The 22,866-nt window shown below is 36.3% G+C and overlaps 1 protein-coding gene across 6 annotated transcripts in view; it reads left to right on the forward strand.

The window, feature by feature from the left end:
• The window catches only part of KMT2E (lysine methyltransferase 2E (inactive)), a 99,516-nt gene that overhangs the window by 40,073 nt on the left and 36,577 nt on the right, over window positions 1–22,866 (forward strand). For all 6 annotated transcript variants that reach the window (XM_046021589.1, XM_046021588.1, XM_046021585.1 and 3 more), the window contains 5 exons: window positions 12,030–12,144; window positions 13,221–13,450; window positions 16,305–16,385; window positions 20,175–20,233; window positions 21,176–21,348. In XM_046021589.1, coding sequence (XP_045877545.1) covers window positions 12,030–12,144; window positions 13,221–13,450; window positions 16,305–16,385; window positions 20,175–20,233; window positions 21,176–21,348 — 658 coding nt within the window. The remainder of the gene's footprint in view (window positions 1–12,029; window positions 12,145–13,220; window positions 13,451–16,304; window positions 16,386–20,174; window positions 20,234–21,175; window positions 21,349–22,866) is intronic.

Genomic DNA, 22,866 nt, shown 5'->3' on the forward strand with positions numbered 1-22,866 from the left:
ATATTTGTTTAATGCTTGCTAGTCAAACTGAGGTCTATGGATATAGTGCCCAGAGACTTTATGAGCCCTATGAAGTTTTAATTTTATTTATTTATTTATTTATTTGCCTCTTCCCTTTTGAGCTAGGAAAAGTCTGTTTAGAGTGATCTTGGATGACCACCACTTTATGCTGAGTACTGCCGTGAGTTTTCAGTGCAAGTGCTTATTTGTGTTTGACGATGTTGGTATACAGATCACCTAAAGATCTAGTTTAACATGTTTCTCTAAATCCAAAAACCCCCCTTCTTCTATTGCAGGGTTTTGTGTGTTACTTTATTTTGACCAATAGCTAAGTAACCAAACACTATTCTACAGTCTAACTGACCCCTCCATATTCCTTGAATACTTTTCTCTTCTTGCATATGTGTGGCATATTGTCTTTCTCCATCTTAGTGGTTTAAAAATTTTTTTTCAATAGAAGATACATATTTGGTATAAATTTCAAATTTCAAAGTTTAAAGTCCTGTCTGTCTTTTAGAAGTATTCTCACTTTTAATAAAACTTATCATGTTTATTCCTTATCCTTCCTCTTACTCAGATATATGTCCTTCTCTTGAATTCCTTTGATTCAGGAGCCTTGAACTTTTGCAACCCCTCCAAGGAGGTCTTAGGCTCAACTAAAGATTCAGATTTACAAGACTAGTATAGGCTGTACTTGGCACTAGTCTATGTGGTATACTGGACAGGAGCCCCAGTTTATCAGAGGTCAGCATCAGTTGTTCATCTCTGTATGAGACCATGTAGGAGTAGAGTCAGCCATCCAGAAACTATGTTCTTCGACTTCTCAAGTGACTGTCAGGTAAAAGGAGACAGGGTCCACATTAGGAGCTATGGTAGTCCTGATTTAGAACCCTTATTCCCTTAAGAAGCCATTATTTCTTGTAACAAGCATAGGCAAGAGTTTCCAGGTTCCCTGAAGGGGACATGCCAGTTAGAAGAGTCACTGCATCTTTGGGAAGTTCAGATCTGTGGTATCCTCATCAAATATTTATAGTTTTTCTCAGTCTAGACAAAACTTATTTACCAATCATTTTAATTTGCCAAGCAATACAGGAAATTACCCGGTCAGGTTTTTACGGTAACAGGTTAACTAAAGTTAACTAAAGAGCAAATTCTCACACAGAGGAGGAAAGAGTTTTTGTTAAGCATTTGCCCATACTTTTCTTATGGTATTTATTTTTGCCTTGTATAGTGGTACCTGTGTTTTTTTTGCTGATGCTGCTGTTCCTCCCAAGATCAGAAACTCTTTGAGTGATTGGAGTATGTTTTATATCTCTTTATCCTGTAGGATCTAACAAGTTACCTTAATCACATAGCAAACACCATCATAGAACTATTCATTGAATTACAGTTTGTATGCTCCTTTGACTGTAAGGTAAATCCACCAAAAAAACTTGGAAAAAATTTTCTGACTGGGATTTATCATAGATGGAAACAGAGTCTAGGAATAAACTTTCTGGGTGAAGTGATATAAACAGCGGTGTCCTCCAGCATGACTGGGGTTGCTCTTATTTTAATGTCAATATGGCTTCTTTGAGATAGGGACTGCATCATGATGTGTCCAGATTCATTCTTTTATGTACTGAAAGCATATGTTGTTAGTGGTGATAAAATACAAATTTGAGAATACTGAGTCAGAAAATGGCGAATGTTTCTCAATGGGCAGTGACAGAAATGCTAAGATAATGGTGGTTTTTTGACTTTGGTATAATTATGTCAAAAGAATCTAGAAAATGAGGAGCCATCATGAGATCATCACTTTCTACAGAGTGTGTTATACTCATGGCTGGAGTACCCTGCCTTTCTGTTTGCCACATCTTATTGAAGAAATAAATGGATCTGAAGAAAGCTAAATGACCTCCAGGGCTTAAGGGGCTGTGTTATAAAGACAGTTAATAAGGAGAGCCTGGTTGGCTTGGTTGGTAGAGCACACGACTCTTGATCTCAGGGGCATGAGTTTAAGCCCCACTTAACTGTAGAGATTACTTTAAAAACTTTTTTAAAAAGATGGTTAATATGATTGAGACCCATGGGGGCATGCGGGTGGCTCAGTGGGTTAAGCCTCTGCCTTCAGCTCAGGTCATGATCTCAGGGTCCTGGGATCGAACCCTGCATCGGGCCCTCTGCTCAGCGGGAAGCTTGCTTTCACCGCTCTCTCTGCCTGCCTCTCTGCCTACTTGTGATCTCTCTGTCTCTGTCAAATAAAAAAATTAAAAAATTTTTTAAAACCTGTAAAAGATTGAGACCTATGAATCAAGAAACAGGATAGTTCAGTGGATCGACCATCTATATGGACAGGTACTTAGTCACTTAACATTAAAACATAAAAACTAGGGAACACCTTAAGAGTTGTAAAGAGAGGAGTAAAAAATGGCAAAGTATTACTTTGCAAAGCTTTTGAATAAAATGGCTCTTTCCAACGAGCTTCCATATCAGTTCTTGGTTTAGCATGTTGGTGCTACAGTGACTCAAATGCATTGTGTCTGATTTTGTTAAATCTAGTTAACCTCATGTGTGTATATTAAGTATTCCACAAAATCATGTTGAGTTTTCATTGACATGCTTAAGGCTGAACACACCTATGTATAGTCCTTTTAAAAACCTTTCCAACCAGAAACCTTAAAGTTACTACTTTAAAAACAGTTAGGGTTGCTTGCCTCACTCAGTTGGGTAAGCATCTGACTTTGATCTATTCAAGCCATGTTGGATGTAGAGATTACTTAAAAATAAAATCTTGGAAGAAAACACAATTATCTAAAATCTAGATGTACAGGGGTGCCAGGTGGCTCAGTCAGTTAAGCATCTGACTTTGGCTGGGGTCATGATCTCAGGGTCCTAGAATTAAGCCCCTGTGCTCAGCGGGAAGTCTTTCTCCCTCTGCCCTCCCCTACAGTGCGTGCTCGCTCGCGCGCTCTCTCTCTCTCTCTGAAATACATAAAATCTTTTAAAAAGTTTAGATGTACAGTAATATTGAAAAAACCTTTTAATTATTTTAATTTATTCATTTGAGAGATACAGAGCACAAGCAGGGGGAGAAGCATGAGGAATGAGAGAAGCAGCCTCCCCACTCAGCTGGAGCCTGATGTGGGTCTCAGTCCCAGGACCTGCAGATCATGACCTGAGTTGAAGGCAGACACTTAACCATCTAGCCACTCAGGCACCCGAAAAAAATAATTTTAAATGTATAAAAAAAAATCTCTGCTGCCAATGATAGAGATTTCCTTGCTTACTTAGCTTTTGTGTCAAAATTATAAATGATTTAAGTAGTGACTGGAACTAAAATTAGAACATTAATCCCAGTTTGTTGTTCCACCATTTTCTGTCTGTCTCTTATTTTGTTGGTAGTAAATAATTTATTACAGTAATAGGTCCTTGTCTCTTGTATCATTTTATTAAAAAAGACAAGGTAAATACAAAAAAGTGACATGCATATCACCATGTGTCCCTGTTAGATTAGTGATGCATATATATACAGTGTAGCAGTAAAATGTATTTTGTGTCACTGGATAATATTCTGAATCACTGATCTAGAATTTTAAAACCTTATTATATGAACATTACAGATTCATGATTACAGATTACCTTTCTTGATGTAAAGTTTAGTCTTTTACTATGTGAAGAATCATGTATTTATGGACTCAACTTTAAGAAAAAATATTTTAAAATTCTGCTTTACAGAGGGATTACCAAGGAAACATTTTATTTCAAGGCACTTCAGTATAATTTTGAGAGTTATGGGAGTATACTTTCAAAAAAGAATAAACTTTAAAAGGACTTAGTACATATTTAGTGCTCAGTATCTACCAAATGATTTAAATATCCACAGTTTTTGATAAGTTGCAAATTTATTGATTTATTTATAACAGGTATAGCTAGACCTTGTACTTAGAATTACTGTGCATTCAAGGTTTTAAAATAATTGAAAAGTAATTTCAGACTAAATATTTAGTTACATCTGAGAGACATTTCTGAAGAAAAAAGTAGCGTTTCATATCTGCATGATGCGTTATAGTTGAGAAAATGCATCTTCATATCCTTTCTATCTTTTGAGTTTCATCCATATTGTTGGGAAGAAGTTGAAGGGGAATATTTATCCCTACATTATAGATAAAAAGTTGAGCTTTAGAAAGGTGACTACTCAGCTGTACCCATTGAATGTCCAGTCTCAGACACAAATGTCCCAATTCCATCCTTTTTTAAAAACTTTTAATGAACTAAAGTAATCTCTACACCCACATGGGGCTCGAACTTAAAATCCTGAGATCAAGAGTTGAATGCTTTTCTGACTAAGGCAGCCAGGCACCCCCATGTTCTTTTTAAGAGAGAAGATGCCTTGTTAATTTTGATGGAGTTTGGAAGAAAGAAATAATAAATCCATGTGAACGATGGTTTGATAGCCTACAGAAATATTATATGAAAGGTAATAAATTAACAGTACAGTAAATAAGTGCTATAGGAATCCATAGGATTTATAAAAATTGTCATGAGTAGAAGCAGGAAAGTACTCCTTGAGCATGTGAAGTAAGCTTTGAGAGATGTGCTGAAATCAAGAAGTAAGTGTTGAGATTCCACAGATAGAGGCTTAGAAATAGAAATCCCCAGGATATCTTCCTGAGTTTGGGAGGAAAGGAAATAGTATACCATTCTTACAGGTACCTGTTGAATAAAGGATATTAAATATAAGATGCAAAGGTTGGGGAATGTAAAAAAACTTTTTAATAAGGAAGTACAAAAATATATACAACAGTATGGGAATACAGTGTAATAATTGGAGGTGCCCATTACTTAGCTTCAGTAGTATTCCAAGTTTTGGAATCTTGTTTCATCTATTTTACAGTTTTATTGAAATATTTTAATAATTTTTTTTTAATTTTTTTTAAAAAGATTTTATTTATTTATTTGACAGAGAGAGATCACAAGTAGACAGAGAGGCAGGCAGAGAGAGAGAGAGGGAAGCAGGCTCCCTGCTGAGCAGAGAGCCCGATGCGGGACTCGATCCCAGGACCCTGAGATCATGACCTGAGCCGAAGGCAGCGGCTTAACCCACTGAGCCACCCAGGCGCCCTTTTAGAACAAATTCCTATGTCATTTTACTTGTTTTCTCCAATACACACTACTTAAAGATAAGGATTTTTTTAAACCACAATACTGTTATTTTGTATGGCAAAATTAACACTTTCTTAATATAAAATACCAAATTCATCTTCAGATTTCCCTTACTTGTCTCAAAACTGTCTTTTTGTAATTGGTGTATTCAAATTGGCATCCAGACAAAATCTACACATTGTATTTGATTGAAATATCTTTTTTTTTTTTTTTTTTTTTTTTTTTTTTTTTTTTTTTAAAGATTTTATTTATTTATTTGACAGAGAGAGAGATCACAAGTAGGCAGAGAGGCAGGCAGAGAGAGAGGAGGAAGCAGGCTCCCCGCGGAGCAGAGAGCCCGATGCGGGGCTCGATCCCAGGACCCTGAGATCATGACCGGAGCCGAAGGCAGCGGCTTAATCCACTGAGCCACCCAGGCGCCCCTGATTGAAATATCTTTGAATTTCTTTTATCTGCAGCAACCTTTTAAATTTATTTTCCCTCATACCATATACTGGTAAAAAAAACGGAGTCTATAGAAGTTTTAATGTTCTGGATTTGGCCTGTTGCTTCCTTTTGATGTCATGTATTAATCTACTTACTCCTGTGTTTCTATAAACTGGTACGTCAACCTAGAGATGTGATTAGCTTCAGATTTGTTTTTTTCCCTCTCTCATTTTCCTTTTTTCCTTTCAGCATGATACTTTAAAAGTGGAACCTTGTACTTCCTGTTGCATAGTATGAGAGAGGCACAGAAAACTTGGTTGTCTAACTTTCAGTGATGACAAGAAAGATCAGCGGGTTCAGGTGTTGTCAGCCTTATCTGTCCATCAGCTTTTAACCTTTCAAGGTTTTAGCATCCATAGGCTATCTGTTGCCTAAATCCATCATCTCTAGAGGATTGAAAATTCGTGATTTTTCTACTTTGATCATTCTTTCTGCATTTATTAGCTATTAGGGAACTTCCAAAAGAACCAGTCAGTATCTGAGTGTTGGCTTAGTCAACAAGAGAGCATATTTCTTTTTTAAGAGAGCATATTTTTAAATTTGGTTTTAGAGCCAAGTTGCATATTAGAAACTCTCTATATGCATTTCATGTCCTCAATTTATGGGAAACAGAATTCAGAGTTTTGAAAAACAGAGTTCATGTGCAAATGCTGGCCATACCTTATTGCATGTATCTCTCTATATTTATTTTTGAAGATTCATTTATTAGAGCATATGTGAACAAGGGTAGGGGCAGAGGGAGCACATTTCCTGCTGTGCTCAGAACCAAACATGGGGCTCCATCTCATGACCCTATAAGATCATGACTGGAGCCAAAACAAGAGTTGGACACTCGACCAGCTGAGCCACCACATGCCCCTCTTAGTGCTCATATATTATGAATACTTTAATTGCATGTTATTTTTTTAAACACTGAATTCTCAGATTAGAGAGTGATTATTTTTGGAAAGTTTCCCATGGATAGAGAGTATCTCTTTGATAGTGATCATTATTTCAGTGATTTAAAAACACATGCAAAGCCATATATGAGTGAGTACAAGTAAGTGTCTTACTACTTGAAAACTGACATCAAAATTATATAGGTGAAATCTTACCGGTCTGTAGGATGGAAAAAGCAGCATGATTTATGTTTTGATACATAAGTATGTATAGAAATATGCTAATGTTTCTTTATGATAAATGTTATATCTATATTCGTATTTATGTGTTTGTGTGTATATTGATATATACATAATTATATAGGCTAAACAGAGCACTATAGCAACCGTTCACATAAAAATTTGTTATTGTATATTATCCCTTTAGCCCTGCGTTAGGAATTTATTGATTTTATTTATTTTTTTTTAAAAGATTTTATTTATTTATTTGACAGAGATCACAAGCAGGCAGAGAGGCAGGCAGAGAGAGAGGGAGCAGGGTAGAAGCAGGCTCCCCGCTGAGCAGAGATCCCGATGCGGGACTCGATCCCAGGACCCTGGGATCATGACCTGAACCGAAGGCAGCGGCTTAACCCACTGAGCCACCCAGGCGCCCCAGAGAATAAGCAGGGGGAGCAGCAGAAGGAGAGGGAGAAGCAGGTTCCCCGCAGAGCAGGGAGCCCAACACGGGAGTTGATCCCAGGACCCTGGGATCATGACCTGAGCTGTGAAGGCAGATGTTTAACCTGCTGAGCCACCCAGGCTCTCCGGAATTTATTAAAGCTTTATGAAATGGTCCAGAAAATTTTGCGGGAAATTTCTGTAATCTCAGTATAGTGGTTTTTGTTACCAAGAGTTCCTACCAAGGTGTTACCCATCTATAAATATAGTAGGTTTGTTTGGATATAATTAGTCTTTTTTTTTTTAAAGATTTTATTTATTTATTTGATACACAGAGATCACAAGTAGGCAGAGAGGCAGGCAGAGAGAGAGAGGAGGAAGCAGGCTTACTGCTGAGCAGAGAGCCCGATGCGGGGCTCGATCCCAGGACTGAATATTTAAATGATTTCTCCTCTTACATATTATTTTATGAATAGTATTACAATAAACATCTCAAATCTGCAGGTCTCCATCTAGTGGGAATTCTTTCTTAGTATAAATTCCTGAAAATGGCATTACTGGATGAAAGGATGTTTGACTTTCGGTATTTGTCACAAAGTTGTTTTCATGTTTACAGTGTTACGGAAATGTAGAGTTTTGAGGATATTTAGCACCATGAAGCTTACAAAGAATATTTCTAAAGATATATGTTGTACGACTTCTTTTTAATGCTATCTTATGGTTCAGGAAAAATCCTTAAAATATTATTTCTTCAATGTTTTTAAAAAGATTTTATTTATTTGAGACTATGTGTAAGTGGGGGGGGCGGGGCAGGCAGAGGGAGAAGCAGACTCCCACTGAGCAGGGAGCCTGACTCGAGGCTGGATCCCAGGATCCTGTGATCTTGACCCCAGCAGAAGGCAGATGCTTAAACTGACTGAGCCACCCAGGTACCATATCAACCAGATTTTTTTTTTAAAGTAACCATTACCTTCTTCTTAAAATTACTTTTGGTATAAGCAGCAGCATTAGAAATGAGGATCTTGATAAAGAATTTCTGCTTTCTTTTATTGCCAAATAGTCAGTGGTACAGGTTTAATTTGAATCATAAGGTTATGCATTTGTGACTTATTTACATGCTTGAACTTAACTGCTTTTGTGCAGAAAATTTTTTTTATACTGAACCATTAACTACTCCAAAATACCAAAGTTTTTGCTATACTCTTTAGTAGTATATTCAGAGTTTGATCTAATTCTTTAAGTCTGAGTCTTTTTCTCTTTTGACCAGAATACCTCCATGTTGCCTTAATAGTAGTATTATAGATCAGGAATTCCCTAAATTTCACTTCTTCCTTCAACATAATTTTTTTTAATATTTAATTTTAATTTTTGTTTTTGAAGATTTTTATTTTTTTGACAGAGATCACAAGTAGGCAGAGAGGCAGGCAGAGAGAGAGAGAGGGAGGAAGCAGGCTCCCCACTGAGCAGAGAGCTGGATGCGGGGCTTGATCCAGGCCCCTGGGATCATGACCTGAGCCGAAGGCAGAGGCTTTAAGCCACTGAGCCACCCAGGTGCCCCAACGTACTTTTTTAAAAAAAGATTTATTTATCTATTTGAGAAAGAGGCAGCATGCTCAAGCACAGGCCATGCGAGGGGCAGAGGGAGAGAGGAGGAGAGAATCCTTGAGCAGCCTCCCAGCTGAGCATAGAACCCAACATGGGGCTCAGTCCTGGGACCCAGAGATCACAAGTTAGGTGAAATCAAGAGTCAGATGCTTTGCTGACTGAGCCACCCAAGAGCCCCGACTTCTTCCTTCTATGTAATTGTTGAAGAATTTTAAAGCAATCGATATTGTAAATCACTCAAAGGCAGTTTGCTAGTACCTATCCATTTTATATGCATTTACCCTTCTGTTGAGCATTTCTATCTCCCAGGGATCCATTCTATAGAAATACTCCCATTTATTTTAAGAAGATACATTGAACAGTGTGCAAATGCAGTGATACCTTTAACAATGAAAAACAGATATCACCAGTAAGGAAATTGTTTTCTTTCTTTCTTTTATTTATTTATTTATTTAGTTTTTAAGATTATTTATTTGACAGACATCACAAGTAGGCAGAAAGGCAGGCAGAGAGAGAGAGGAGGAAGCAGAGAGCTGCTTTGCAGAGAGCCTGATGGGGGCTCGATCCCAGGACCCTGGGATCATGACCTGAGCCAAAGGCAGAGGCTTTAACCCACTGATCCACCCAGGCACCACTATTTTCTTTCTTTTTAGAGAGCATGTGTAGTGGGGGGAGGGACAAACGGAGAAGGAGAGAGACTCCCAAGTGGACTGTGTGCTGAGCATGGAGCCCATGTGGGGCTGGATTGCACAATCCTGAGATCATGCCCTGAGCCAAAATTGACTCTGACACTTCAACTGACAGAGCCACCCAGCCATCCTCTCCCAAATAGGGAAATTGTTAAGTATTATGTACACTTATATATTGAAGTCAGTAGTTATTACCAAAAATAAGGTAATAAGTATTGACATTGACAAATGGAAAAAGCTGATTATGAAAAAGCAAATATAGCATATTCTCACTTTTTATAATTTTTTAAAAAAGATTATTTGACAGAGATTGGCAAGCAGAGGGAGGGGGAGAACCAGGCTCCTGACGAGCAAGGAGCCCATGTGGGGCTCCATCCCAGGTCCCTGGTATCATGACCTGAGCCAAAGGCATCCACCCAACTGACTGAGCCACCCGGGCGCCCCAGTATATTCTCAGTTTTTGAAATAAATAGCTCTGGTGGCTGGGTGGTGGGGAGGGTGTGTGCTATGGTGAGCGCTGTGAATTGTGTAAGACTGATGAATCACAAACCTGTACCCCTGAAACAAATTGAGCCGGTGCCTTCGGCTTGGATCGTGATCTCAGGGTCCTGGGATCGGGCTCTCTGCTCCACGGGGAGCCTGCTTCCTCCTCTCTCTCTGCCTGCCTCTCTGCCTACTTGTGATCTCTCTCTCTGTCAAATAAATAAATAAAATCTTAAAAAAAATGAAGAAAAAATAAACAGCTTTTAGATTTATTTATGAATAGAAAAATTTAGAGGGTGTTACATGTCCTCTTAACATGGGTATGTTTGAGATTTGGATGAAGACATCTTTCACTTTTTATGTATTTAAGTTTTATGCAGTGAGAAGGTGTTGATTTTAAAATTTAAAAATTTCTCTTTTAGGGGCACCTGGGTGGCTCAGTGGGTTAAAGCCTCTGCCTTCGGCTCAGGTCATGATCCTGGGGTCCTGGGATCGAGCCCCACATCAGGCTCCCTGCTCAGCAGGAAGCCTGCTTCCCCCCTCTCTCTACCTGCCTCTCTGCCTACTTGTGATTTCTGACTGTCAAATAAATAAAATCTTTTTTTTTTTAAAGATTTTATTTATTTATTTGACACAGAGAGAGATCACAAGGAGACAGACAGGCAGGCAGAGAGAGAGGAGGAAGCAGGCTCCCTGCGGAGCAGAGAGCCCGATGTGGGGCTCGATCCCAGGACCCTGAGATCATGACCTGAGCCGAAGGCAGCGGCTTAATCCACTGAGCCACCCAGGCGCCCCTAAATAAAATCTTTTAAAAAAATTTCTTTTTTAAAAGAAAGTAATAAGCAAATAATTTTTAAAATAACAGCATAGGCATTGATTTTCAAAGTATTCAGAACATTTTGGAGGCTCTTCTGCTATTTCCTCCAGAACCATGTGACAACTTCAGTTTGTGCTTCCTTTCTCTCCTGGTTGTGTAATACTAGATCTCACAACAGCAGCCACTTAGAGCTAAATTGAGACTGTACAGGGGAGTTGGGGGGGGCAGTATATCAAGAAGCAATTGACTATAGAAATATGAAACTAGGGAGTAAGTACATTAAGAAGTATTAAACCATGACGAGTGCAAAAGTACTAAGTTCTAAGGGCAAGTTTTTAATGAGAGGTAAGATAAGGAGTGTTATGAAAAAATCTTCTCAGTGGTGGCTGCGGTAAGAAGGCACAGAAACAGGTCATGTTTTGTGTATACAAGCCAGAAATTAATTTCATTCTGAATTGGCTTCAGAAGGAGGTTTACTACCACATTGATCAGTAGGAATTACCGGGATAGGGTTCAGGAGGATTTATCTGAGTAAGGAAATTCGGAAAATGATACATGTTTAATGCTAGGCCAGGGAGCTTATATGTCAGTCACAGTGGTGAGTTGAGTTGTTAGTCCCATTTGTATCAGTTGATGGTCAGGTCATCATCACCTAACCATTGCAGGTGAGAACTGCTGATCTTACTCTACCTGCTTCTTACATTTTTTTGGAAGCAAACCTTGGTTCATTGTGAAGTTTCCTATTTCTTAACTTTATTATTTATTTATTAATTACTATACTTTAATGATATTTTCCAGAGCCTCGTTATATCTTGGCATACTAACGTAGACCTACAGTTTTGGACATTGAAATGTGTACTTCACATTGACATTGGGTTCCGTGTAGATTGAGTGTGTTCTTCCTCCTGTTTAAATTCTCTCTGCCACTTTTCTCCTCCCCTGTGTGTAGTGACCCCAGTGCCACTGAGTATATTAAAGAATGTTTAATCTCTGGTAATTTTTCCTAATGACAGGGAAACTATATTTAAACTTGGAGGTAAGATACTATTTTACTTAAAAGTTTTGTTGTTAGGACACAGACTCTAGATAGGATATATAGGATATATCTTGTCCACAGGGTGTCTACCTACTTTGAAAAAACATTTGTATAGAAATAATGACATTTGTGTAGAAACAATTTATATGAAATAAATGCTTAGAATTTTAAATGGATGAACAGAACAAAAATGAGTGGAATTCTCTTTAATACAACTCTTCCCCCTCCAGACCAGAATCCGTAGAAGCTAGCCCTGTGGTAGTTGAGAAATCCAACAGTTATCCCCACCAGTTATATACCAGCAGCTCGCATCATTCACACAGTTACATCGGTTTGCCCTATGCGGTAAGTGTCCAATATTTCTCTCAAAGGGTATTTTTTATATCTAGAGGTTGAAAGTAGATGTGGTATTGTGCCTAAAACAATATTTAGAAAAAATACTTGTTTTATATTATCTAAATAATTTTATATTATCTAAATAATTAGGTATGTAATTTATAGTTTAACTTTTTATTACTCTCACTATATTGAGGGATTAAAATTCTAAAAGAGGCATTCCCTAAAAGTTTTATTATTAATCTTACTCTTCTTATTATTATGCATTTTATGCTATTAATAGTTTAGTGTTATAATTCTTTACCTTCCCTATTAAAAAAATAGGGTTGTATTTACTATCTACTATTGATTCTAAATTATATAGTAATTTTATAATAAATTATATAATTGCTACTTATTGAGCAATCATGTGCCAGACTTCAAACATTTTTACATATATTATCTCATTTAATCTTCCAAACCATCTTCATCAGATGGGCATAATTTTTGTCCCCATTTCATAGCAGAAAAAATGAAGGCTTATCTAAACTCATTCACTTGTTGTATAGCTAGATACAAGTTAGATTGTAACAGTTACAGAACTGGACACATTTGTGATACTATCCAGGTACAATTATGAGGGATTTTTACCTCTGGGACCAGAGTAAACACCAAATTTTTAAAAATCTATATAGGAATAATATATCTTTATTAGTTTTTGTTATTCTTTAAGAATGTCTCCACATTCCCGAGTTTTTTTTGTGGGTTTTTTTTGTTTTGTTTTTAATCCCTATCTTCACATCTGGTACCTGCTTCTATCTTGAAGGTGGAGCTCTTTAACCAAAAGACTTTGAGGATATCTTTTGATTAGGGAGGTGAGGGCATGGAGTTTGTGGGAAGTCCCTGTGCAGGTGACTGAGGTTGGGTAGACATTTTCACTTACTAGTATGGTTTAATATCTAGCTTCACCAAGTCATTATTTTAAAGGTATTAGGGAAGAAATGGGTCAATTTCATATTTCTTGAATATTCAAATTAAGGATTGACTTTTATCTAAGTTCATACTGTTGGAATTATATCGTGCTGTATTTGTGTTCAATTATCCAGGACCATAATTATGGTGCTCGTCCTCCTCCAACACCTCCGGCTTCCCCTCCTCCATCAGTTCTTATTAGCAAAAATGAAGTAGGCATATTTGCCACTCCTAACTTTGATGAAACTTCCAGTGCTACAACAATCAGCACATCTGAGGATGGAAGTTACGGTACTGATGTAACCAGGTGCATATGTGGTTTTACACATGATGATGGATATATGATCTGTTGTGACAAATGCAGGTAAAATACCTTATGCTGTTCGTTTACTCTTCTTGAATGTTGCTAACCTTTGATTGTTAATCTTGGAAAAGATAAAGTCACTGTTAAAGGAATTGATGAGTGCATTTTTTTGGATGCATTGCTACTATCAGTGCAGTGTGTTTTGCTAGAAAAAGTCCTTATGGGAAAGAAGCTCTGTTAGAGTTTGTTAGAAATCCTCATTGTTAACTGAGTAATAGGCAGTCGGTTCTGAACTTCATTCGTATAGGATCCCATCTCTCTTTTTGCTCATCCAGTAATAATACAACTACATATAGTGGTAGACAAGATAGAGAAATGAGCCCTCTGAATTTCCTTTGGAATTACTTGTGCTGTATAATCAACTGTGATTTTCCAGTTTGGGGGAATTATACATTTTGATTGATGTTTGTTTGACCTGACTCTCTCACCTCCTTTTGACTTGAACCTTGCAGCCCTCTGGAGTCTCCTTGAACCAGAACCACAGTCTCCCCTCCCCCAACCCTGGTTCAACCACCAAGAAAGGCCTCCTCCCCTAGAGAAGGTGTGATTGGGACAGAAAGTGGGGTTTTGTTTTCATTTTTTTGTTTTGTTTTTGGTTTTTTTTGTTTGTTTGTTTTGTTTTTTTATTTGTTTTGCAGGGGAGGGAGTTGGGGAGGATGGAGAGGGAACTGTAGGATTTCAGCCTGAAAGTTACTGAGTCCATCCCCTGTACAGAGTGGGAAGCAGAGAGGATTTAAGCAGTGTACTGTAGGGGGTAAGATATTTTGGTGGATTTACACAATTTCCTAGGTCAGATGTTTGTGGCAATGCTTCATTATTTGATTTGAAATAGTATAGCATATACCCATATTTGAGTATGAGTGTAAAAATACATCTTAGAGCCAAATATAAATTACTTTGCATTATTTGTAATATTGTTCCCATCTATTACATGATTAGGAGTTGGATGTTACTGATAAAAACGTGCATATAGGGTTATTTTAAAAAGTTGATTTACTTTTGCCAGAAGGAGGGAATTAGTCTTCACTGGAGAGTGAAATTTGACATTTTTGTGTAAAGATGTGATATTTTGAATTAATTTTAATAAAATTATTGTGATACCTTTTAAAATTTAAAAATAAATACTCATTACCTGTGACACATATCATTACTATGAACAATCACCTCAGTAAATTTATTCAGGAGGTAAATTTAAAAACTAAAAAAATAACTTAAATGATAACTTGTTTTCTTCATTTTTTAAAAATAATTAGGAAATTTTAGTTCATATTTTAACTGATCATGTAATAATAGCTTTCTCTTAGCCGATCTTGTCTAATGTGATAAATTACATACCATTTGGCAGTGTTTTCATTTTAATGCAGTGTTTTCTTTCCATTTCATTACAATGATCTGGATATAATAAAGAATTAGAAATATAGAATTAGAAAATAGTGAAATAGTCCTTAGGATTTAAACCTGTCTGCATATTCTTGAAGGACTGGTTCAGTTTTTGGATTGTTCAAGGTATTTGCTTCTCAGCAACTGCTCTCTGTTATGAATCTGGTTTTTTTGTTCTATTTTTCTACTGCTTAATCTGTAGTATATTTGCAAGGCTTTACCTTTTTTCCTCTCTTCTTATTCTGTATTGCCTCTGTGTATGTCCATGTACCTCCTGCCTATACTCCTCTTTCAAGTTTGACATCTAGAGCTCAGATCATTTATTGCATTTTCTAGTTTTGTTTCTGCTTTTATCTGCATGACATTATTACTTACCAAATTTAATGTAGTTTGTTATTTTAATCTGCCTTCTCAGGTGCTCTGCTTTTATTTCTCACTCCCCCCCCCAGTCCTATATTTTGTTACCTTCCACTTCCTGCCAGTTCTTTTCCCAGCTTTCCCAGTTTAGAAGTGAAGAGCATACTATAGTTAACTCTGTAGGGATATATTTGAAACGGCTAATTATTATATAAAGAGTAATTAAGATCTGTCTGTCTGTCTGTCTGTCTATCTGTCTATCAGCTTTGGGCCAGTTAAAGCCCTGGCAACAAAATAAGTAATAGTAGCAAAATGAGAGATTGCCTCAAGGTGATCCATGTATTCCATAAAAATAATTTGAGGACAGAATAGGTTTAATCCCTATCCTTATGGAATGTATCTTGGATTTTTAAATTTATCTTCTCTGCTGCTTTCTAGTTCTGTCCTTTAAGTTTTGGAATGTTGGAAAATCGTCTTAGTTGGTTTTTCTGCTTTGAGTTTCTTGACTTCTTTGAATTAACTGTATACCACCAAAGCACCTCTAGTTTTACCTCATGCCTGTCAGAGGAGATCTGTACACATCCTGAATTTTGAGTCCTGTATAATCTGACCACACTTGACTAATCCAGTTCCACCCCCCTTTATGTCTCAGAATGAAAATCCCCCTTCATATAGATAACTGCCTGCTGGCTGTTGCTCCTTACATCTGTCTACTTGAGAAAAGTTGCTATAATGACACCTTTTCTTTCTAATCTCCCAAATGAGGTTTTATTCAAGTCCATTATTCTCCAGGGTTATTTCCCCATTAACTTCAAATAGTGTGGACATCTTCATGCTGTGACTTTTGATAATATTTATAATGTATACCACCTTTCACATTAAAAGTTATATTTGCTTCAGAAATAAATATATATATAAAATATCCTATATTTGTCCTCTTATCTTTGCATCTCAAAGTTTTATCTCCCCAAGGACATATTTCTATGAATTCCTCACAGCACCTTTTATAGAGCTAAACTCAAAGTTGGTGCTTACTAAGTGATAGTTAAATAGACAATCAAATCTTAAATTAAGAATTATTCTATTAACATTTTATATGTTCTGCTTTTTCTTTAAGTGTTTGGCAACATATTGACTGCATGGGGATTGACAGGCAGCATATTCCTGATACATACTTATGTGAACGTTGTCAGCCTAGGTAAGTTGTGCATACTTACAAGATTGCCAGTTAATTTACTGAAGTAATCTTCTGTTAAGAGAGGTTTATGTATGAATTCTGGATTAAACAATTAATGGATTACTGTGTTTCATCAATTCTAAGGTAAACTTTTCATTTTTATATGTTCATTATTTTTTTTGTATTCTGACATCTCTAGAAGAGTCTTTTCCATTGATAATATGCCATAGTTTACTTTGTGGAGTTTTTTTGTTTTGTTTTGTTTTGTTTGTTTTATTAATAGTGCATAAAATAGTAGTCCATCTTCTAAGTGATGGCATCTTTTTTCACTGGAGTGCACTATGTTAAAGAGTTACTAGATCCATGTATTCCATAAAAAATAATTGTTCCACCACCCTGCTTCAATAATTTTCAACAATCTTTTTCATTTATACTGTCATATATATCTTCTCCCTTTCACATATTTTAATGGGAGTCCCAGATATAGTATTTCATACACATGTATCCCTATGTAATTCAATATGTATCTGTAAAAGAACTTTTTAAAAAATCAATCCCAAACCATTATTATACGTGCAATAAAATTTATTATCATTCAGCCATGGTTAAAATACTGATTGGTTGATATACATCTGTCTCTTAAGACTCTGGTAATACAAACCTCCTTCCATTACCCCACCAACTCTGGTCTCACTTTTAAGGAACTGAATTGTTTGTTCTGATTTGTTTGCTGATTGCATTATCATGATAATAACCAGTTTCTATATCCTTTGTATTTCTGTAAGCAAGTGTGTGATGGGATTGTAGGTTCAATTTTTTGGGGAGTGCTGAGAGGAGGATATTTCATAGACTTTGTTCTGTCAGGTAGCACATAATATCTGGTTGTCTCTGTGATAGGACACATTGATGGTCCTTATATAGATGCATTAATTTATTAGGGGTTGCAAGTTAGTGCCATGTTAATCTTATTGCTTCTAACTTATTAGCTGGAATATTTCTATAGAAACAAACTTTCCCATATTAACTGTTCAGTTCTCTTAAGAAATATAGTTGACCCTTGAACAGCATAGTTCTGATCTGTGCAGATCCACTTAAATGTGGATTTTTTCTTTTTTTAATGTGAATTTTTTTCAATACAATATGTAAATGATTTTTATGACTTCCTTAATCACATTTTCTTTTTTAAATTAAATTTTATTTATTTGAGAGAGAAAGAGAGGGCACAGGCTGTTAGATGAAGAGGGAGAAGCAGACTCCCTGCTGAGCAGGGACCCAGCAGACTCAAATGTGGGGCTGAATCCCAGGACCCTAGGATCATGATCTGAGCTGAAGACAGATTCTCAACTGACTGAGCCACCCAGGTGCCCCCCCTTAATTATATTTTCTTTTCTCTGGTGCACTTCTGCTATAAGAATGTATAATGCATATACCAAATATGTGTTAATCAACAGTTTATGTTATCAGTAGGCTGACACTCAATAGTAGGCTTTTAGTAGTTTTAAGTTTTTGGAAAATCAAAAGTTATATGCAGATTTCTGATTGCACAGTGGGGGTTTGGTGCCTCAACTCTTCATGTTGTTCAAGAGTCAACTGTATTTCGGTAAAGAAAGGCAGGATAAATGCTTGTTGATTCTAACCCTTTATTTACTAGTGTTCAGAATACTGAAAAGAAATTTAAGTATCATTATGAATTCAGGGATTTAAACATCTTGGATATCAGTCTGTTGCAGTTATTATTCTTAATGATACTCAAATTTTGTCCACTTTTGGTCATTGGGAACCTTATCAGGTTTGCTCTTGAGCCCGTATCCTAGTGGTACTTGATAGGTTTTGTGCTTTCTGGTATAAGAAGTAGTCTCGAGCTTATTTTATACTCTTGTGCCTCTAACTGAGAATTGGTTTTCAGTTGTAGAATCTGAGAGCTAGTCATGCTCCTTCCTACTGGATTGGTCATGTTCCTAGGTCTTTGTCTTTTTAGGCAAAGCTAGGAAATAACGCTTTGTGTGTTATTTTTAAGATGAAGTACATGAGTTTATACAGATAATTGCAATTTAAATTTAGGAACATAAAGTTTTCATTTAGCCGTTTCTGTATTCCATTGTTACCTCCTAGTTCCCAGCAGTATAGACAGTAATGTAATTAGAATCTCACCAATTACTTAGTTGCTTCATTTCATAGAAAAATACAGTGGTCTCAGGGCAACAATACCAACAGTAGCACCAACCATATGATTATGTAAAACAGTTCATTTTATTTATTTATTTATTTTTAATGTAAACTCTACACCCAACTTGTGGCTCAAATTCATGACCCTGAAATCAAGAGTCGCATGCTCCACTGCTGAGCCAGCCAGGTGCCCCTATGTGAAAGAGTTTAGAACTTTTTTTTCTTAAGTTATGTTCCACAAGGAATGTATGGTTATTGTGTTTAAAGTCCCTTAAAAGGATTTCACTGTGTGATTTTAACACCAGCTGAATACACACTATGTTGATGTTATTTTATTTTTGATTTTTTAAAATAAAACCTTTTATTTTGAGTTAATTACAGATTCATATACAGTTATGAAATAATACAGAGATTCTGTATATACTTTACCCAGTTCCCTCTTGTGGTGACATGTTGCAAAACTATTAATACAGTATAATGGTTAGGATATTGACATTGATACAGTCAAGAAACAAAACATTTCCATGGAGAGGATCCCTAATGTTGCATTTTACAGCCACACCACCTCCCACTTCTCCCACCCCCCTCATACCTGACCTTTGGCAACTCCATTGCTATAATCTGTAATCCATGGCTATAATTTTGTCATTTCAAAAATGTTACATAAATGGAATCATACAGTATGTGACCTTTGGGATTGGGTTTTTTTATTACTCAGTGTAATTCTTGGGAGAGCCAGCCAATTCATTGCATGTTACCAGTATTTTGTTCATTCTTACTGCAGAGTGGTGTGCTGTGATATATACGTACAGTTTGTTTAACCACCTACCCATTGAAGGACATTTGGGTCTTTTCCACCTTTGGGCTATTACAAATAAAGTGGCTGTGAACATTTGTGTACAGGTTTTGGTGTGAGTGTTAAGTTTGTTTTCTCTGGGATAAATGCCTAAAAGTGCAGTTGCTCAGCCACATGATAGTGGCATGTTTAGTTTTACACGAAATTGTCCAACTGTTTTGTGAATCAGTTGTACCATTTTACATTCCTATCAGAAATATATGAATAATCTAGTTACTTCTTATTTTTAGGATTGTTTTGTACTTTATTTTTATGACTATATGCTAATGTGATTATATCCTTCCACCCCTGAAGTAGGATAAAAAAATGGATTATTCTTTCCATTGTTTCCTTATTAGAAACAGACATATACATACATATTTGTATTTCTTTCCTTACTTAGGTAAGTGATAGTATATAGTTTTTGCCACATTTTCTTTTTTCTCTTAAAAATACGTGCAGAAGGTCACTTCATAGCGGTATGTAGAGGTTGATTTCATTTCTTTCCATCCCTTCAAGATACTCCATCTTTTTCATGAAATAGCATTCTTTTTTTAACAGACTTTTTGCTGTTTCCTAACTAAAAGGTTTTTTTCTTAAAAGTGTAGTAGAGTCACTTAACTGGCATCTACTGCTAATTATGCTGGATAAGATCTAACTAAGGCAAGGGACGATACATATATTTTATACTTTTCATTTTTCTGTAAGAACATATTAGAGAAATTGTAAAGTTTCTCACGTTTAAAACCAATCTGCTTATACCTAAATTCATGAAAGTTTGATAAATAATCATTAATATTTTAATACAGGAGTTTGGATAAAGAGAGGGCAGTGCTACTACAACGCCGGAAAAGGGAGAATATGTCAGGTAGGTGAAAAGAATCTATACTAAATGAAGATCAGTGTGATCAAGAGAATGAGTGGCCTGTGTATTTTAGTCAGATGTAAACACCTTAGCAGTGAATGTTGATTGTGTATATGACTTATAGTCAGGTAGAGATTTTAAATAGTCTTTTTTTACAGATTATAGAATAAGAATGTGCTTACTTTAGAAAACCTAGGAAGTAGAGGAAAATAAAAATTACAAATCATCCATGTTTTTCTACAACGGTAAATTGGTTTAAAGAAGTATTAAAATATATTTGCTTTTCAGAGAGATGGTGATCCATTAGTTTATCATATGGAAGAGTATTTTTTCATTTTTAAGAATAGATTTTAGAAGTGTAACTACAATATAACTTTCATTTTGGCTTAAAACAGTACTAATACAAATGGTTTTGAATAATCATAGTTTATTGAACTCTTCCTGTTTGATGGACATTTAGGATGTTTCCAGTATTTTTTATTTTTTGTTTTTTGTTATTACAAGTAGTACTTTCAATGAAACCCTCCTGGATAAGTTTTTTTTCCGGGGGGGGGGGGCGGTGGTTTTCGTTCACTTTATCTTTGAATACATACTAGAAATGGGATTACTGGGTGAAAGGGTAATAAATGTAGAATTTTGCTAGATATGGCTAAATTCCCCTTCATAGGGAATTGTGAATTTCCTTGCAGTTTATGCAAGTGCTGCTTTCCCACAGTCACACCATCTCTGTGTAATGTTAGACTTTTTTTTATCTAGTTTAGTGTGTAAGAAATGGTACTTGTAGTTTGCATTTGAATGTGTCTTTGAGGTGAGGAAGTAAGAAAAAATGTTTATTCTTCAGACAGATGGAGATAACAGTGTGCCATGTAGAATGCCATGTAGTTTGTTTTTTGTTTTGTTTGAAATAGTATTACAAGTACAATAGTTTCTGTTTTGCCTTGGAAGATGGTGATACCAGTGCAACTGAGAGTGGGGATGAGGTTCCTGTGGAATTATATACTGCATTTCAGCACACCCCAACATCGATTACTCTGACTGCTTCGAGAGTTTCCAAGGTTAATGATAAAAGAAGGAAAAAAAGTGGGGAGAAAGAACAAAATATTTCAAAGTGTAAAAAAGTAAGTTTTTCCTTTCTTAACATGTATGTATGGAAAGTGGTGGGAGCTGAGTTTTACAGGAAAGGCAGATGAGTATTGGATAGTAGCCAGAAAAGGTGTTAGAATCTTAAGCTTTTTAAAACTCATTTTAAAATTTTAATATGTTTAAAAGATTGTAGCGTAATAGAGAAGAATGTTTGCACAATGATTTGCAATCATCACTAGTGAAACTAGTCATAGAAATGCAAAAGCTAAAATGATATAGAAAAAAATTGCTGTTGTAGAAAACAGAAATGGGAGTCCTAAATTTTTAATAGCTTATGAACAGGTAAAGGAGCACAGAATGATTGTGAATGATTGTTTATAGTTATTCTCTGAATTATATTTAATCTTTTTAATAAGCCCCCATATTTATTGAATTCCTTATCATGTAGATTTTTTTTCACTTAAATTCTATGTGATAAATTATCCCAAGGATGTAGTGGCACAGAATCATTTCTAGGCCACTTTTTCATCAATTTTGTTATAAATGCTTCTGAAGAGTTTTGTCTGCTAAGGTAAAGAATACTTTTCACAATGACTATATGGCTATTATAGAATGAAATTATCCCTAGATATATAATCAGGGTTTTTCAGAGAAAGCATTTTTTTCCTCAAGTAATTCTTCATGATATCATCTGGTTGTTTACTAGGCAGCGTGTACTTTGCATTTTCTCATTTCACCTCTCTGTTTAAAAGGTACCTTGACTATAGCAGTCTTCACATATTATGTCCCTCTCTCCAGTTCTGCTATTCTTCTACCTGCATTTTACCCATTGTGGATAGTTTGTTATTAAATTCTACTTGTACTTTCTGGGTGTTAGCTTTTTCTTTTCTTTTTTAAGTAAGCTTCACACCCAGTGTGGGGCTTGCGCTTATGACCCTGTGATCGGGAGTCACAGGCTGTACTAACCAAGCCGGCCAGGTGTCCTACTGGGTGATACCTTTCCTTATGCTGTTCCCTTTAACCATTTAGAATGCTCTCTTCTCGGGAGCCTGGATGGCTCAGACAGGCATCTGCCCTTGGCTCAGGTCATGATCCCAGGGTCCTGGGATAGAGCCTGCTTCTCCTTCTCCCTCTGCCATTCCCCCTGCTTGTGCTCTCTCTCTGTCAAATAAATAAATAAAAGCTTAAAAAAAAAAAGTCACCTGAGGGGCACCTGGGTGGCTCCTTCAGTTAAGTGTTCAACTGACTGAGCCCCTGGTTGGGCTCCATCCTCAGTGGGGAGTCTGCTTACCCTCATCTCTATGTCCTTTTTATTTATTTTTTCTCTCCCTCAAATACATAAATAAATCTTTTAAAAAACATGTTACTTGGAATTTTATCCTTGTATATTTGTTTCAGGTCTTTTGGTTTAATAGATCTATTTTTTGATTTCTGCATTTTTTTCTGGCTGGAATGACTTTTGGCTATTTAAAATGAATCAGTCCTGGGGCACCTGGGTGGCTCAGTGGTTTAAAGCCTCTGCCTTTGGCTCAGGTCATGGTCCCGGGGTCCTG

This window comes from Meles meles, chromosome 10 (assembly GCF_922984935.1).
Source record: "Meles meles chromosome 10, mMelMel3.1 paternal haplotype, whole genome shotgun sequence".
NCBI lineage: Eukaryota > Metazoa > Chordata > Mammalia > Carnivora > Mustelidae > Meles > Meles meles.